Source organism: Phascolarctos cinereus, unplaced genomic scaffold, assembly GCF_003287225.1.
Source record: "Phascolarctos cinereus isolate Bilbo 61053 unplaced genomic scaffold, phaCin_HiC Scaffold_4;HRSCAF=312, whole genome shotgun sequence".
Taxonomy (NCBI): Eukaryota; Metazoa; Chordata; class Mammalia; order Diprotodontia; family Phascolarctidae; genus Phascolarctos; species Phascolarctos cinereus.
The window spans coordinates 248,330,540-248,350,346 of NW_027555847.1; the positions used below are offsets into that span (position 1 = coordinate 248,330,540).

General features: G+C 38.2%; 1 protein-coding gene across 1 annotated transcript in view; it reads right to left on the minus strand.

Moving 5' to 3' along the window:
* Positions 1-5,069: 5,069 nt before the first annotated feature.
* GID4 (GID complex subunit 4 homolog) overlaps positions 5,070-19,807 on the minus strand; it is a 40,339-nt gene continuing 25,601 nt past the window's right edge. Inside the window, exons 4-6 of the mRNA XM_020967387.2 lie at positions 12,172-12,273; positions 10,103-10,233; positions 5,070-8,333 (exon numbers count right to left, since the gene is read on the minus strand). Of these exons, the coding sequence (XP_020823046.2) occupies positions 8,270-8,333; positions 10,103-10,233; positions 12,172-12,273 (297 nt within the window). The 3' untranslated portion in view covers positions 5,070-8,269. The remainder of the gene's footprint in view (positions 8,334-10,102; positions 10,234-12,171; positions 12,274-19,807) is intronic.

The window sequence follows — 19,807 nt, forward strand, 5'->3', positions numbered from 1 at the left end:
GCTGCTCTCCCGATAGGGCTGATGGCTTCCCCGGTCTCCCCTGCTGGCTCCCCGGTCTCCCCTGCTGGCTTCCCCAGCTTTCCTTACGGAAAGTCTCGACCTCCAAAGCAAGGTCCGCCGACCCTCTCCTTTTACACAGGAGACTGAGGCCCGGAGAGGGGAGTGCAGAGGGCGCGATGCTTGTAGCTTGGAGACCGGGCTTGGAAGCTTGGCTCTGGCCGAGGCAGCGACGTGGCACCATGCAAGAGTGCTGGACCGGGGAGTTAAGAAGCCCTGAGTTCGAATCCTGTTCGAGGCATTTCTCTGATCCTTAACATTTGGTGGTGCAGTGGTTAAAGTGCTGTCGAGCTGGAGTCAGGAAGACCTCAATTCGAATCCCACTCAGTGGCCTAGCTGTGTGACCCTGGCCTAATCACTTAACCTTTCCCCATCTTTAAAAAAATGGGGATAATAATAGCAACTACCTTATAGGGTTGTTGTGAGAATGAAATGTGATAACATTAAAGGGTTTACAGACCTTAAAGTGCTATCCAAAAGTTAGGTACTATTATTTTCCTTATTTCATCCTCATTTTCTGTAAAATGAGATTAACTACTTGAAACCGACCTCACAGAGTGGTTGTGAGAAAGATGCTGTGACAAGTCATCCAAAAGCATTTATTAATCCCTATGTGCCAGGAACTATGCCAGGTACGGAGGGTAGTGACAGCACTGTATCTACTCTACTACCAAGTTGCCTAGGATCAGAGAAATGACTGGGGCAGAATTTGAACTCAGAGTTTTCTAACTCCTAGTCACATAGCTTCCTGGGCTCGAGCCAAGATTCAAAGCCTTGTCTCCAGGAGAGGAGAGGGGGAATCCTACCCTCAGGAATTCACTTTCTTGTGGGTCAAACACCATGTAAATAACTAGATAGAAGTTCCATACAGAGTAGATGAGAGGTGATCTCAGAAGGGAAGGCACAAGTAGTGGGGCAGGAAGGGCAACTTTCTGTAGGAAGTCAGATTTGAGCTAAGATTTAAAGCCAGGAAGATTAAGAGGTGAGAGGAGGGAGGGCATTCCAGTTAACGGGGCACAGCTAGGGCAAAGGCAGAGTGATGGAAAATGGAGTATAGTTCTCCGGCAAGTAGGCCAGTGCTTAGAACCTAGATCTTCAGCTAATTACATTGGAGTTAAAACTTCCCTGTACTTAGTATCTTCACTGGAGAAACTGGCAAACCACTCCAGTATCTCTGCCAAGAAAACATCATGGACAGTACTAGTGTGCTATGGTCCATGAGCTCACAGAATCAGACAAGACTAGACAACAATAATACCTTGACTGAATGCTTTGTAGAAAGAGGAAAATGCCAGAGAAACTATTGACTTCACATTTCCCTCTTTTAGGCCTGGCCCTGGCTGTGGAGGATGTAACACCATAGAATATTAGAACTGGAAAGGACCTGAAAAGCCATCTATTTCAGCCTTTCTTTATTTTTCACATGTGGAAACAGGATCTGAGGAATTAAATTACTTATCCAAGGTCACACAGCTAGCTAATGTCATGTTTGAGACTAAAATGCAAGACTTCCTTGCCCTTTTCTGTTAGTTATCCACCCAAGTGTTAACATACCACCTCTTTTCCCCAGGATGTCAAGGGTTCTGCAAGTTAAAACCTTTCCGTCCCCCCATCCAAAAAAAGTCATTAGCTTTCTCTTCCCAGGACTTCCAAAGAACCTTGAGAAATGCCCCAGAGCAGGTTCCAAAGAGGCAATACTTATGAAGGAATTTTGATAAAATTAGTAGGGATGAAAGCCAGATCTCGTGAAGCAGAGCTGTGTCCCCTCTATGAACAATTATATCCTCACCAATCATTTTCCATATTTACCTAACAGGGGTTACTTATTCCAGAATAGGGTCACAATTCCATAGATCCCTATCCTTGAGGAATTTACATTTCAGATCTAACGGAGTCTGAATGCAGATCAAATCATACCTTTTTTTCCACCTTATTTTTGTTTTTTTTGTTCAGTGTTTTCTTTCACAACATGACTAATGACTGCACATGTATAACCTATATCAAATTGCTTGCCTTCTCAATGGGGGAGGGGAAAGAAGGGAAGAATTTGGAAATCCACATTTTTTAAAACATTAAAAAAAATTTAATGCTGTGTATGATGTACACAGCAATGTAATTGGGGAAAAATAAAATATTACATAATTAAGTTTACATTTCAGCGGAGGGAATGGATAAATATGATATGGAATGTAATGGGGCAAAGTAATCTAGGAAAAACAAGGAAGTAAAACTCATTTTTAGCTGGGGGTGTCAGGGAAGGCTTCATGGAGGAGTAGTGTACCTGAGCTGGACTTTAAAGAAAATTATTTCAACAAGCAGAGAAAGAAGAGGAGTGCAATCCATGGATGAGGCAGGCCTGCTTGAGTTTGGGGAGGCAGTAAAATAAGATAAAATCTGTTAAGTGATTAGTCCAGCCTGGTTGGAATATAGAGTGTATGAAGGAAAGTAATATGAAATCCAAGTAGGCTGGAACCAGATTGTAGTAGAAATTGCATGCCAGGCTAATTTTATTATATCCTATCAGATTTTGAGCAGGGGAATGACATGGCCCACCTGTATATTAGAAAGATGGTTTTGATTAGCTGTATGATTGGTAGGGAGTTTGGAGATGGGGAGACCAGTGTGGAGTCTGTTGTACTGGGCAAAGCAAAGATAATGATAATGGCCTGACTTTAGGAGGTAACTGCCATGTGAGCAAAGAAAAGTGGACAAATTCCAGAAATGCTTGGAATTAAAATCAACAGCATTTGGGGGAGAAGGAAGAGGTAAAGAGAAACTAACCATTTGATCTTGGGTGTCTGGTTGAAGGACAAGAGCAAATACTACTTAATCTTTCCAGGCTTCAATTTGGGGTGAGTTTTGTTTTCTTTCAAAGTTTTTCTTGCTTTGTCAGGAAGATGTTTTTTCACAATCACATGCACAACAAATATGCAGTCTAACTTGACTGCCACTGATTTCAAAATAGCTTCAAGGCCCAACAACTTATTTCCTTGATGTCATCAAAGCACTGATCGCTTTCAGCCAAAGCAATTCAGCCACTTTGATACCTACTAAATAATAGCTAGGGGCAGCTAGGTGGCACAGTGGATAAAGCGCTGGCCCTGAACTCAGAGTACCCGAGTTCAAATCCAACCTCAGACCAAACACTTGACACTTACTAGCTGTGTGACCCTGGGCAAGCCACTTAACCCCAATTGCCTAAAAGTAAAAAAAATTAAAGAAAATAGCTAGCAATTACATAGTGCTTTTTAACATTTGTAAAGTGCTGTGAAATGTCATTTTATTCTCACAACCCTGGGAGGAAGGTGCCATTATTCCTGTTTTACAGGAGTTAAGTGATGTGCCCAGGTTCACACAGCATCAGAGGACAGATCTGAATTCAGGTTTTCCTGACTCCAGGTTCAGCTGCAGATCCACAGCTAAAGACGAATTCTATTCCAAGTCAGTATCAGATTACTGTGCTTACTAGCTATGTGACCTTGGACAAAGTCACTTCACTCAACCTGAGCCTATTTCCTAGTATTAAGAAAGGTATCAGAAGGGCTAAAATTTTGTCTGGGCTGCTAGTGTTTCAACTGTTTTGGATGCAGCAAAAAATCAAATAGTACATCTGTATTTAAACCCAGGATTCTAAGGCAATTGCTCTTTTCATGACCCCACCTTGCCATACCTAGCATAAAATTTAGCACAGAAGAGGGAAACCATGAGGAGGCAAGTCACCTCCATCCTGAGGACTATCAGACATGGCTCATCAGTGAAGTGTAAAGCTGGAGTACTCCTGGGTGTCTTCCTCTAGTTTTTTATACACACACACACACACATATATGTGTGTATATATGTACATATACATATATATATACATGCATGCATGCATATGTGTGTGTGTGTGTGTGTGTGTGTGTGTGTGTGTAGCTCTCCACCCTCCAAGAATGATAACTGCATTCCTCAAGCTCATTTTCACTTCATGCCTTTTTGTCACCCCAAAACTAAGCATAATACAGAAAGGCAGAGGAAGTCAGTGACTTGCCCACTATAAAACATTAAGAGAACCAAGCAAGGAAGGAAAACTATAATACAAACTTTGGATTTTCTAGCAGTTAAAGGTCTTGAAAGATCACATGAACAAGTGGTTTCAGATCTTGAAAAGGTGTTCCTGAGGAAGTTTTACAGACTGCTATTCAACTCCCAGAAGTTTTTTTCCTAATGGATTTAATTATCAAGCTTCCTGTAATTTCATCACTGAAGCAATTTTAATGCCTTTCTTGGAGTTTTAATGGAGTAGATATTTATAACTTTTGTCCTGTGTTGCAGCTACTTTCATATGTGACACAGGCATTCTTTTTCCTCTGTCTCTAGACTCCCCAAAACATATATATGTATTTTTTGCTGTCCCTGCTTATGGTAAAAGAGGAAAAGTGCTCAAAAAGGTTAGGGTAGAGAGTACAGGATTAAAAATGCCATTTTAATCTGTAGGATATAGATGTAGATCTTGGCTTGCAGGTTCTTTAGTACAAACTAAAAAAACAATTTATAGAAACTCTATCTCCTTCTTTGTAGCTAGTGTTGCTTCTTTTAAATATCATAACGCCAGAAGATACAAATTGCAATTAAAAAAAATTTGGAAAGGACTTTGCCATGTACTGATTATATTTCCTTTGTATTTCAACTTGATCAAATGCAAACAAAAATCATGTTTAAGAGAAGAATTGCTCTTTCTCACTTTTAAACTTCTAAAGGAACTAAAAGTAGAAATATACAGAAAGTTGCAGGCGGGGAGAAAAAAGCACCCCAAAGTTGCAAATATCAAGAACAGAAGGAGAAAGAAACTGCAAGGGCCACCTCAAATGAGCTTTACACTATTTGGACAAACTCCCATATCATAGATAATTTCAGTACACAAAGAAAAATTGGAAAGAAACATGATCTGCCTTTCCAAACACAGCAATTGTTCTTTTTACAGCTGCTGGTTTGTTCTAATACAGAAATGTTTTGCCTTAAAAACTGGGCAAACACACCGCTCAAATACCTTTATTATATATTTCTTTTTATTATTTGGACATTGATAGCTCTGCAAAATACTTTTCCCACCCAATCCCTTTCCACAATTCATCCATAAAGAAACAAAATATCTTGTATCCACTTAAATCTAATAAAAAACTTAAAATTCAAAGATGAAATTTTTTTTTCTCCAGAACACATTAGTTATTTTAAACCACAATGCAACATACTTAATGGCTTTTTTTTTTTGAAAATTATCTTATCAGACTCCATTTTTTTGGGGGGTGGGAAATCAGATCAAGGACTTAGAAAGGAAATTCCCTTTTTCATACAGGAAAGATAATTCTAAGTACCCTTTTGCTACCCCAAGACTTAATGGTTTTTGATAATATTACCAGCATATAGACAACTTAGCTTTAAGCACTGCTTAATTATTTTGGAGTTCTGCTGAAATGCTATATAATGGTTAAGAGAAAAAGGAATTCTTTCCAAAATACCGAGAATATTAAGACCTGATGACCACAAAAGAAAAATTTTCTGGGCAGTGGGGTACAAATAACCAAATTCCTCAAGATCTTTCTCCAACATGAGACATGTTTGGTATGAAAGTAGGTGATGGAAAATTTGAAATCAGCAATATTTCTTAATTATGGGTATGAATGACAATTAAAAATATTGCACACAGTATCAAAGTCATGTAAACTACTGACAGATCAAAAATAAAAATAACTACAAATGGAGATAAGTTTTCCAAAGTTCTTTTAGAGAACACACTGGAAAAGGTAAATTCTTTGTGTCGTAAGGGAGGAGTCAAGATAAATGATTAGAGGTGTTAACTAACAGATGGAAGTCAATATTTAATTCTTTTCTCTGTCCCCACCAGATAGACTTTTAGGTCACCATATCTTCATTACAGGTGTCCAAAAGATCCAGCAAAAGTATTACTACTTATTCATCTTTTCATCATAACTGGCAGTTTCTCCTTAATTCCATTTAGCCAAAGGACAATCAGTAATTTTCCCAAACATTTCTTACCCAACAAACTCATGAGGGCAGTCTCATCTCACTTTTTCCACTCTTGTAAAGGAAGGCTTGATAAGTTAAGCCTTTCCAGGATATTTACAAAACATATGCCAGGCTATTCACTAGCAGGGTCCTGAATGATGAAAAAATTTGCAACATGAGGAATGACTGGAATTAAACAGCACTTGCTAAAATAAATGAACCAAACACAATTGTTATTGTTGCCTTGATCTTTAAATCTCATTCATCTGCTTATCAGCAAAGCTGCAGTGGAGCCTCTCTCATTAGTGTGAAATCAGCTAGGTTCAACCATAGCAACAAACAAGGAGGAAATGCCAGTTATTTCAGTGCCTTTGTTTTTAAAACCAGACAGTCTTAACTAATTTCTGAGAACAGACATGTTGGATACAAAAATAATTCACTGGGGACAGAGTCTGAGGGTTCAGTTGCCCTGATTAGACCAGACTAGCTGGTTATGTTTCCATATAAAATTCTCAGGCTCCCTAAATTTTGGATCTACGTAACACATGCCCATTGACTATTGCTTCCCCAAATATATTTCCTTAAAGGCTTACCCTAGGACTCAGCCTTTTGATATGTTACAGTACATGTATCATTAATTATAAGTTAGTTGGTTTGTGTATCTGTCCAAATAAAATGTATCCTCCACTACTCAATTAAGTGAAAGGCTTTGCATTTTCTTATACTGCCAGTGACCAAATAACCTCAAAACGGGTTTGTTCCCTTGGGTTACAACTGTTTTGTTTTAAAGCTACCCTTTTTGTTCTTTGAATCGAAGTCTGGAAACCACCAGAAAATGCCATCCCTAAAGCCCTGCACATATTTGACAGCTACACATCAAATATACAACTGATGCCAACTTTGAAGCTTCTGAAATCTTTAAAAAACAAAAGAACAAAACAAAACAAAACAAAAAAAACACACGCACACTTTGGCACGCACGCAAGCCTCAGGTTATTATTTGAACATGGTTAATGTTTCCCCTTATCCCCCAACATTTCAAAGTCATTGTTATAGGAGACCAACTGCTCCTTCTGCCTGATAAAAAGGTTTGTCAAGCACTGGTTTGTGTAGCAAAAGGAGGAGGTACAAATGTTAAACTGACCAAAAAACAGTTCTCTTATTTAGCACTAATTTATGCAATGCTGCAAACTTTTGTACCAGGATGACTAGTTTCAAAAACTGCTGGTTGATTAAATATACATATATATATATATAGGTATAAAAATTAATAAGTCAACATTCGCTGTTTTCAATGTGAAAACGATAAAATGTAATTCTGAGTAATTGTGCATTTGCCATAGAGTCCTTGCTAAAGGGACCACAAAAATAACTTTTGTAATTAAAAAAATCTTTTTACTGAGTTTGGTTTTATCCTCAAGGCTGTAAGTTCAGAACAAATGTACTGAGTAAGTAGGATTCTGATCCATTCCTAACTGAGGGCTTGGAAGTCTTGAATTTAGTTATCCCCAATGGTGTGCCAAGGGAACCTAACAACTATTTATTTAGCCTTGACTTGTTAATATTCCAGTGCTTTGCAGCTTGGGTTGACCCCATTAACCAATCAAAACTAAAGATTGATTAAACCCTTCCAGAATCAGTACTGCCTCAGCCATGTGCTTCATTAGCAGATGTGGTGGCTCACCAATTCCCTGCACAAAGCTTTGTTGATGCACAGATGTATCTAGGCTGTGGTTTCTTTTGAGCTACCAGACAAAGTGTCAGACCACGGGCACTGGGGTGCAACCATAAATCTGTGATTGGAAAGAGTTAGTTCAAAACACTGCACACCAAGCCAATGCTGACATGTCATCCTGGAAACTATCAACTCTGCTCGGATTTAGAATGGGGAAAGGGGCAGATCCGTAATACAGAAGGTAGCTGTGCAATAAGGAAAAGTGCATTTAAAGGTAGCTTAAAAACCAGATTAAAATTAAATAGCCACTCAGAAGCAGGAAGAATTCCATTTGCTTCTTCCCCTCCCCCCTCCCCAGTCAGCTGCATCTCTTGGGTTCTATGGGTTGACACTGACGCCACCTGGTGCATCTGCTCCTTAGGAGACCAGCACACGCTATCTCCCACTTCTGGCAGGTACACAATTCTCCTGATCGACTGGAATCTTTTCTGCCAAGTTCAGTTTTACTTGGTTATTGTTCTGAACAGTCAACTGTCACCGGAATTCATAGATTGGGGCGCTGTGTTCAGGAACATGAGTCAGATTTAGGGACTGATACCTGCAAAGGGGAGGAAGAGAGAATAAAGAATGGGAGACGGTTATAAAAGAACTCTAAGTTTGAACCCGCCTGCATAATTATTAGACTGGAGGCCTACCATTTAACATACCAAATTCACAAAATCATAGGAAATCTCATTTTAATTTCTCCCAAATTAAGCAGACTGAATTTAATTCATTTCTACTTTTCTAGGTGAGCCTAAACCAGGGGTGGTGAACCTGCAGCCTTAAGGCCTAAGCAATGAACAAAATTTATTCTTTGTAAGTATTATGCTGTCATTCATAAAGCAATTATAACATGCCTACCTCATTATATGAAGTCTCCCAAAGAGCATGGTTTACTACTTCCATTAACTCACTACATTACAACCTTCTAAGTACTTCAGCATCAAGTAATATTGGGGTAAGATACTCTAACTCAATTTCTGATGTCTCAGTTTTTATGGTATAGCTAAATTAAATTCATATGTAATCCAACTCCTATTTTTTGCTCTTCCTTTCAATTTCTTCACTCTTGCAAAATCTTCCCTGTGGTTCCTAACAGGTAAAAATCATTCAAATAGATTAGAGCTTTTCATCCATTTCTGTGCTCTAAGGAGAGGATAATCTACAAATTGGCTATCTATCCACTGAAGAAATTATGAACACACTATGAAGGACAGATCCTGTCTTTCTACGTAATTCACAAAGAGAAAATTCAAAAAGTCAGCAGGGCCACATGGAAACTGTTTATTTTCTATAAAGTGAATAACATATTATTGGTAGTATTCAGCTGTTCTTTAAAATACTCTATTTTTAAATGGTAATAAAGCTCTGTGAAGGAAGGAAATACAAAAGATTTTAATAGCTTTATCAAAGCAAACTGTGAAGTTATCTACTGAAAGCCCAAGACAAGCTGATGCTGCTGGAGCAGCACTGACTCCATCTTGCATGATTCTATTTCTCCCAACTGAGGAACATCTTCTGGTCATCATTCCACAGTGGAACACTCCCAAAGAAAGCCTTAGGAATGGGGCAGGGGCAGCACAGGGTGGTCATAAAATCACACGAAAGGTGAGTGCTCTGAATGGCCTTCAACTCTTTAGCCAGGTTTAAAAGGTTCCGTATGTCATTAGAATGAAGTAACATCAGTTTGCAAACATATGCTGTGTATACCAATACATAAAAGTTAATGATAACAGACAAAATTTAAAAGAAAGAGTGGAACAGAGGTCCATATGGAACATGATTTTGCAGAACTCGAGCAGCAATCTCTGTGTAAGACATCAGATATTTAAATATCAAAAAGCAATTTGATCTACATTGTCCTGAGTCCTAGTCATTTGCTAAACATGGAAAAAAATATTGACAAAGCAGCAAGAATGCAATATATACTCTCCGAAAAACCCGGTGCTCAAAGGTTGGACTAGATGACCTCTAAGGTTCCTTCTAGTTCTAAATCTTATGTTTCTAAGCATTTAGAATTTACTCTTTTGTCTATCACCTATTTCTCTTTGTTCTGTATTACCTAATTTAATGTGAAGGTATACGAAGGACAAGGGTGAATAACTATTACTGAAAGGTAAAAGATGTTTAACAGCAGCCAACTGAGTGAGGCATAACAATCTAAGTTGTTGTATAAGTCTTCATATTTTGAAGATTTCTTTCTTCTTGTAGCAGAGGGACAATTTGTACTGAATACCAAAGTTTGAGAATAGCAAGAACTCTTTTGTCTTTAGCTTACATTCCCTCGATATCTTTGCTTTTGAGAAAGGAGACGACCTTTCTTACCATTCTGAACTCCTATGGTAGTAATAGCCCTCTATAGAGGCTGCGGATTTCTGGAAGCAGATGTAGTAGAACCCAGCAAAGGAAGCACCACTGATGTCTTTGATTGTATGATCTGGGACTAGGAACTGTTCCTGTACAGATGAAGAAGATTACTTTAGCTATTGTAAAATAGGTAATGCTTTCCAACAAGGAACCTAATTTTCTTGGTGATTACCCTAAATCATGCTGTCCTAGACACCTTCAGTAAAGGAATACTAATGTTAGACTGAATCAATCCACTGTGTGTGTGCTGAGTAGCAACTATGGGTGCTTAAATCTTCTAAAGAGCATCTACATACTACTGGTTTTCACAAAATGTTAAAATAGCAACTCTGAAAAGACATTATGATCATTTCCCAAAAACCACAGACTAAATGACCCAAAGAAAATACGTCTTTACTTCACTAAAGAAACTATATACCAGGATTTTAAGCATGTCTACATCAAAGTTGTCAAACTCAGAGCACTCACCCCCCCCCCACCCTGACACACCCTATAGGCCAGAACCAGATTAAAATATAATTGGGAAGGAAATGTTTACAAAATACCATACAACATAGGTTATGTTAATTTGTGGTCTTTTGAATCAATATACAGGCCCAGGGATCCCTTGTATTTGAGTTTGGCACTATACGTATACAGCAATGGCTTGATCTCTGGGGGTCGGGTCCCTGGAATATGTTTAAAGAGCAAAGACCCCAGAAGACAACTTACCACACCCACTCCAGCCTGCCACCAAAAACCAAAACCAAACCAAAAAAACCCTTCGCCAGCATCAAGAGAATGGAATCACTCTTGATGACATATCAAAATAAGAAAAGAGGAGGTTATTATTTCATGTTAGAATCCTAAGGATAGACAGATATAATGAATAATTCTATTAGAGATCAGACAAGAGACCATGTGGAGGATACCTGAGCATCATGTGGTAGTGCCCAAGCCCAAACTATGAACATTTTTTTAAAAATTAAAAATTTCCCATTCTCCACATCTCACCACAAAACATTTTTATTGCTTAAATAAATTAAATTACAACTTCTGCAGTAACCTTTGAGATCATTAAATATATTGGGGTATCACATAACTAGATCTGGGAATTATTGCTCCATAGCAACTACCTTTTCAAGACATAGGTGAATTCCCACAATAAATGAATATCACTCTGGATTCAAAGGAACACATGCCACTGACATTTGGTTTGTAATTTTGCTAATATATGGTTGTATGCTACAACTACATAAAAAGCAGACAAGGTACTACAAACAGAGCACACAAATATTTTCTGAAACAAAAGCCCAAAACATCAAACTAGACCAGATGGTCTGCACTGAGGACTCCGAGTAGAAAACCCAAATGCTATTCCTGATCCTATATTTCCTGCATTGGTTAGGGGGTAAAAGATATTAAGATGGTACATTGAGCCCAAGGGATGGAATACGGTAGAAGAAAAGATTTATTTAAATAGCATTAGCGATCTCTTGTTGAAATGAGCATCAATAGCTCACTAAATTTAAGGGTACTGAGACCACTTTTAGCCAAGAGTATGCAATACCATATGATACAAGAGTGAAGGGGAAGGGGGGGGAGGTGAAGAGAGTAATGTCAATAGCATCTGGATTGGTATTATTTCTTAGGGGAAAAAATTAAATTTAGAAAGAAAACCAGCATCATGAGAATGACTAAATATTACCTTAGGTAAGAATAAACATGGCAATTACTACAATCTGAATCAAATACAGGGCGTCCCAAATGTCCTAGTACAGTTTTAAGCTTTAGTAGCTTAAAACTGCACTAAGACATTTGGTTCAACCTGTATAAGTCATTTGGCAGATTAGTAATTAGAAAATGCATGTTTTTATCACTGTTCTCCTGGATCTGTACTTGAGTTAGCCAATAATGATATAAAAACAACATGTATTCAACATTAAATATGAGAAATCTTTGGTTAGGAGGAATTCCCTCTAGAGAATGGGCACATGGCTTAAATTATAGACAATTCCCTGAGAGAATACTCAAAGTACAATACTTACCTTCCACCTCATGAAGACATAATCCCCATTCTTTAGTTCTTCATAATCAAAGTCATCTGAGTTAAATGATTTTGCATACTGATAAAAAGCCTGGAACTTGCCCTGAAAGCAAAAGGCAAAAAACATAATGTTTTCCATCAACAAAATACCATTTCAGAATTGTACCCATATTATCTAAGAATAACAAAGTTTTCAAATTCTGACAGTCAGAGATGAAACTCAAAAAGAAAGGACTAAGGTTATTGGTTATTATTAGGATTAGGTTTACTATCTTAATCGTTCATATGAATCCATATTTGGCCTCTCAAAAGTACCTACCTGGATTCCTGCCTGGACAACCAAAGGAATATATACGAGTAAAGAACTCTTAAGGAAACATTAGGATAGTGACAGAAATGAAATTTAAAAATTAGAAATAAATTAAATCCTGAAGAAAGGGATACAATTTAAATAAATCTCCCTCTTTAGACCTAAAGCCTACTGATTTTTAAACAAAACAACCCCACAAAAAAAGTGAAAAGCCAATTAATTTACTTTCAGCAGAGAATAAAATGAAGAAATAGTTAAGTAGTATGAAATTTTTCATAACTTATTCTATGGATAGTCTTTATGTAAAATTTTCAATTTAAATCACTAACAAAAACAGGATACCAATTCATTTTCACAACACAGAACCCTGATGGTCAAGCAATTTTCAGAATAAGATATGTAGTATGTTACTACTAACAGTAGCAAAATAGGATACTGCAATCCAATTAAACATTGTTAGAAAAATCTGAAACAAAAACCTACTACAGGAGTGAGTGAAGGAAAGCCTTCATTACACTTCTCATGAGAGAAGCAGGACTGTGGGCGCTGGTTCAGTGGTATAATCAACCTTTAAATAGTTGGTAAGATCCATACTCCACCTACCAGGGCTAGGATTGGTTTAGTTCATCTGAGTTATACTCTTTCTGGACAGTTCATCTCATGTTCGCCCATGTTCTGTTAACTCTGCCCACTTCATGGGTCCCATGTTCAAAAAATGGTGGCTATTCCCACCTCAGGGTGTGTCAGTTAATATTTAATAAGATCATTAAGCAAGCTCAGTGAAGAAAAGCCTTTGCCCCTATTGAGGCCGCATCCTTGAACTCCATGAGTTACAAGCGGTTTAGCCCCCAGGGCTCTTTCTTAAGAAACTAGTTATTTACAGACTTTGGTACACTTTCTGATTAGCTGAGGGACTATCCACAAGATCTTGGAATTTCTTATCCTGCTGGGGAAGCCTAACCCCCTAAAACCTTTCTTACAGCATTTTTAAAAGTCTAGACAAAAAGGAAAGGGAAGGAAAGCTGGGGAACTCAGTGTGGCACTGGAGGAGTTTTAGGATTGTGAAAGTACTGTATAATGATCTATGTATTTATATGGTGTTTACGTAGATAAATACATATATCTGTTCTTCTATCGCTTTAAAATTTGGAAAGTGCTGTATATTTATTACCTCGTTTGAACTTCACAACAAACTTGTTTGACCTGTGATTTCTTCAACCTGAAGAGTACCTAACAGGGAAACTCCACCAACTCAAGTTGATTATGAATTAATAAGAGTCGGCCAAGGCACAGAAAACTTAAGAGACAGACCACCAACAAATGTAACAATGTGAAATTCCCCAGCAAAAATTTAAAAGGACATCAAAATGAAGAAATGATCAATAAAAACCAAAGGGAAACATTATTCAGTTACTAACTCCATTCAATTCAAAAGCCTCTAGCACTAGATTTAGGAGCCATCTATGTAGAGATGCTTAAAATAACAGGAACAGATGAGATCAACAATGGATAGACGATAATTCAACAAAACAGGAGCACTAGGAGAATAATATCACCGAAGCTAAGAAATGGGGAATCATTAAACTCTACATAAGGATCCCTGCAGGCCATATACTAACCTAGAAAACCTCAAATTAATATTTACCTATGTTTTATTGTATTTTTATTTATTTTGTTAAATATTTCCCAATTACATTTTAATCTGGTTTGGCTGCACTTGGGAATTGGGAGAATAGGGCAAGATTGCATGGTTGAGATCTCTGCTTTATACTGTCAAATACACAAAAAGGTCAAGGAGGAGGAGAGCTAGAAAAAGCCAGTCACACCTGGCAGTTAAGAGAAAACTGGAAGACTTGGAGGTCACATGACCAAGTATAATGGAAGACTAGCTATTTTCTCCAATCCTCACGAACTCTAAAATAGGAATTATGAGCCAGGGATAAAGTAATTTCATCTGTCTTCCTAGTCTAGGATACCAAGAACCCTAAAAAAGTAAAACCTAGATGAACACCAGGAAAGGTTAATCCCTAACCCCTAACACAATCACTCAATGCCCCCTCCTCCCACACCAGCCAGCAAGGTGACATAAAGCAATCAACACACTTGCAACACAACTCAATCATACCTCACAATCCTACCAGTGGCACGGAATCCAAACAGCAGAAATTTTCTCAGGCTACACTAGCAGTGAGGAATAATAGTAGCCAACCAAAGAACTGAAGAATAGAAAAAATGGGGCAGGAGGGGTGTGAGAGGCGATGGAAACTCTACTAAGCCTGAAGGAAAGAGCCCAGCATACAACTGGGGCCTGTTTTGCCCCCCTAGAAGTCATTCGGGACAGACCTGGGCTGGTGAATCATGAATTTCAAAGCTCTGGAAGAAGCCTGGACAGCTTTGAGATCTAGCTCCCAGGGAACCTGCCATTAAAGGGGAGGAAGAATGTGAACAGGAAGAGAAAATAAGGAAAAAAAATACAATATTACCAAAGATCTCAGGAGGAGGAAAACTCAATTAAAGACCATAAACATAAAGAGATAAACCACCAGGGAAGCTATTAATAACAGACAGGAAAATGGCCTCCAGTTCAGGGAAAAGAACACAGGCATCTGTGAATAAGTAAGTATAGAAGGACAAAGTGAAACGAATTGAGATCATGGGAACCATGGCAGGACGTGAACCTGAATGGTTTAAAAGAGAAATAAGAATAATGAAAGCAAAATTTATGGCCCACACAGGAGAAATAAAAGACAGCAGACAAAAAACTTGAATTAGTAGGAGCAAGTCTCACTAAAGAAACAAAAGACAAGTGATTAGGAATGCAAAGACTTGGAAATGAAGGATGAGGAGAAGAGAAGCAAAAAACAATAACATTAATAGAAAGCATGATCTCCATACAGCAAAACATATTGATCTTTAAGACAGGATGCAAAAGGATAACATAAGGATTATAAGTCTCCTAGAAGAACACAAAGCAAAAGCCCAAAACATTATTAAAAAAAAAAAGAAAGAAACTGCCCAGAACTTCAGAACACAGAAGATAAAATGCTGATCAAAAAAATCCGGAAAGCTTCCAAAAAAAAATCCTATTCTGCAAACTCCAAGACTCAGAGTGTGGTTTAACCTCACAATTTCACTGACAAACAACAAAATCTCCAAGTCAGCAGGAAGAGAAAGACTTTCGAATATAAAGAGAAGGAAGTCTAAATGACACAAGTCTATTTTGCACCCACCTGAAAATGCAGTAGAAAATGTGTTCAAAAAGAGCAAAGGAGTTCAAGATGTAGCCCATGATGACCTACCCTACAAATCTGAGGCAAATCATAAATGGGGGAAAAAAAGTTGTTCAATAAGAAAGGGGCATCTGAAACACTCCTAGAAAGAAAACTAAATCTAAAGAGATTTGCTTCTCTAACACCTCAGATAACAGAAATTCAAGAAAGGTAAAACCAAAGCCAAGAATAACAAAATAACAAGGGAAACAAGATGCACATGAGGATACAAGGGTAAAAGAAGTCAAACAGGTATAATAGCGGACAAGTAACCTAACACCCTGCCTACAGATAGATCAATTTTTTTTAGCAGAACTAAATTACAGAGTGCATAAACGTGGGGAGGAAAGGAAGACTATAGAGAGGACTGTGTGATGTACCCCAATTAAATCAAAGGCTAACAATGAAGGGAAAATAACTCCTGTACTCTCTCAGAAAGAAGAGAGCAAGCTAGACCAAGGAGAATGGGCAAGAAGGCAAAGGGAGGGATTGGAAAAGGGAGAAAGAAATGGGAAATTTTGTTTAAGTGCTGGGAGGAAATACCACTCAAGAATACTCATATGACAGAAGAGAGACAGGAACCTTAATATGGATATGATCTGCAGGGATCTGGCATTTAGAGAGAGCACTCATTCTATCTCAGGTGAAAGTGAATCAGGGCTCCTGGGGGGAAAATAACCCTGAAGAGTGAGAGAGCACAGACCCCAGTGAGGAGATTTGGAGACAAATGGGAAACCAACAAAGCAACATCAATATTAAACTTATGTGCTCCAAATGTCTTACCATTTAAATTCATAAATTACAAAAGAAAATAGATAACTTCTATTGAGAAACTTCTGCACAGACAAAATTAATAATGAACCTAGGGATAAGAAGGCAAGAATTCAAATGGGAAAAGAAATCTTTGTATCAAATTTCCCTCCTAAGCACTTGGTATCCAAGATATATAAACAGATATATATGCATGCGTATATATGTCGCACGTGCACGCACACATCTCTGTGTGTACATAAATAGATTGAGGGAGGGGGCGAGGTAGAAGGGGTGGTAATATATAGATGTGACCAAAACCCAATAAATAAGTGATCAAAGGATGCTGCTTTATTTGACCTCTTATTGCTCAGGCTAAACCTGGGGGTTTCAGATTTCTAGCAACTGGTATTCAGGAAATGATGCAATCACAAATTTTATTATTATGCAACACAGCAAAAGGATACACACATTATGGCAATATAAACAGACAAGGTTTGTCCCTACATGAAAGTTCCACTAGCCTGAGGTTGAGAAAGATATGTTGGGAAGGGAACATGATCAAAGTTGGGGTTTGGGTGGCAAAATTATGTACCCTAAGAATGGGCTTGGTAGAGAATAGGCAATTGGTGCCAGATGTAGGAGAGGGCATTCCTAATCAGGCCCAGATGTGGTAGAAAAGTTCTTGGAATCCCTTATTGGTATCAGGTTTGGGTGAAACTCAAGAAGGGGGAGTTTCTTGATCGAAACCACAAAGTGGGAAGGATCTAATGTTAACTAAGGCAGCAGCTAGAGAATGACTCAAAGCCCCTTCAGTAGGTAAAAAGTTCATCCAGTCTCAAAGCTGCAACCCGTATCTGCCTGACACAGTCAACAGCAACTTATATGCTTCTATGGGCATTAGGATCATTCAGCCTAAGTGAGTCCTATCACTATAAAATGACATCAAATTAAAATCAAACAATATAAAATATGTAACTGTCATCATAGTTTTTTTCTCAAAAGAAAGCCAAACTATTAAGAACCACAAGAAAGCATGCTCCAAATCACTAATAAGAGAAATTCAAATTAAAACAACTCCGAGGTTTCACTCATACTCTAAAAATGGGCAAAGATAACAAAAGATGGGAATAGTCAATGTTGAAGGGGATGTGTTTAGTCAAGGGAAAAATGTCCAACAGAAATGGTCAATGAAGAAAGCTTTCAGCAAATATAGGAGAGAAGAACACCAAGGGTATATGTAGGGGGATCGATCTTGATGTGGAGAAAGGGCTATCCCTTTCTCAGAGAAAAGTATAAAAAGGATAGACGATGTATAAAGATATAAAGGGATTTGGAGTTGACATTGAAAGAGAAGGAGTTCAAGATGAATATCCTTGATTTTCTCAAATGTGGAGACAGAAGGGGAATAGAGGCCAAATTAAATGACATTGTGCAGCTGTAAGGACCCAGTCAGTACAAAAGGGTGATTTATTTCCACTATGCTCATCAGTTATACTGATATTGATCAGAAATTGATCAGATTAGCATGATTACAAGCAAATATATTTCTACCAGCCCCAATTAGGTACACTACTCTGAGCCAAGAAACCATTATTTCTATATTTTAAGCCATGGTCCAGAACACAAACCTTATTCTCAGACATAATTTTTAATCAGCTCTTTACTTTCCAAATTCCAAAGTCTCTTCTGACTCCCCTGCCTTTAACTGGCATCAACCTATACATTTAATGTCTTCAGCTTCTTAACATCTCCACAACCCCTAGCAACGCTTCTTTAGATCCTTCTGGTTAGGATAATCTGTCCCCATATGAATCACCAAAAGTAGGCAGTGGTTGTCAGGTTTGACAAACCTCAGCAGTCTCTCCATCATGGCCCTCTACACCTAGGAAAATAGCACATCTCATTTTTGTTTACATCATATTAACAAATAGAGTTGATCCTTGGTATGCCTCAACAATATACTTTCACTCCTCATCACTACTACTTCTAAGGTTTGTGAAAATTATAAAGCAAGGGTCACATAGAAATAAGTCTTTTAAAAGAAGACTGATATGCCAGAATCAAGAGCTAATACAGGACATCATGTTTATGAATACCAATGGAAAGAACAAAATTCTGGAATCCATATTATTGTCAATAAGTAGAAACTCTAAAACAGACAACTGTTTTCAATCACACTGAAAAGCAAGTGGGAAGATGTCAGTGTTTTTTCTTGGCCACAAGAGAAAAAATAATGAAAAAGATTCTAATTTTAAGTTTTTCCTGGCTACTATCCATTAATGGGAATAAATCTCTCACTTCTTCATGGCTTTTGTTTCTTTCTACTAAATTATAAGCTCCATGAGGAACTTATAAAGAAATGTATTTATTATTTGGGTCTTCACCCCCATCCCGCCCACACACACCCTCAATGGCCTACCCCAAAAGTTTTTGCTCAGAACAGGTGTTTAAATAGATTGTTGAAAGAATGAACTTCATGTCTATACTGTCTGTTTTCCTCTCCATTTAGATTTCTTGTTATCCCTTGGCAAATTTTACATTTACCTTTCTGTTCTTGCTGGCTCAGGCAGGAATGGGATTGTCATTTAATAGAGTTACTTCACTAGGACACTAATCCTAGGACTGTATGTTCATTTAAAGACAATACTCAAATGGATCCATGATCACAATTTAAAAGTTCCTTCTCATGATGCAGATCTTACACAACCATGTCAGCGCTTCCTGTGCAACTCCTGCTCAGTCTTCCCATAAGGGAAGCCACCCAATGTGATGGAGGCCTTCCTTGCTGTTTTCTGACTCCGAAAGGGTGGTACCAGGGGAGCATTTTGGCATCCATCTGTTATCCCTCTCCATTTGAACAGCCCATTTTTTCCTTCCCATCATATAACTGCTTAATGACATCTTTTTTTGGGGGGGGCGCTAGGCAATGGGGTTAAGTGACTTGCCCAGGGTCACACAGCCAGTAAGTGTTATGTGTCTGCGGCTGGATTTGAACTCAGGTCCTCCTGACTCCAGGACTGGTGTTCTATTCACTGCGCCACCTAGCTGCCCCTTAACATCTTTTACTTCTGTTCTTCTTTATAGTTTCTTGTCAGTCATACACTGCAAACCACACATACCCACCATGTGCCTTCTCTATGTGATGTTCATCAATATTTCATAGATTATTGAATTTCACTTCTCACTAGTCCATTCTCCATTCTATCAAAGTGATCTTCCTAAAGCTCAGGTCTGATCATATCACACACACATCCCTCCCCTCATGAACTCCAACAGCTCACTACTACTGCTGGGAACAAATGTAG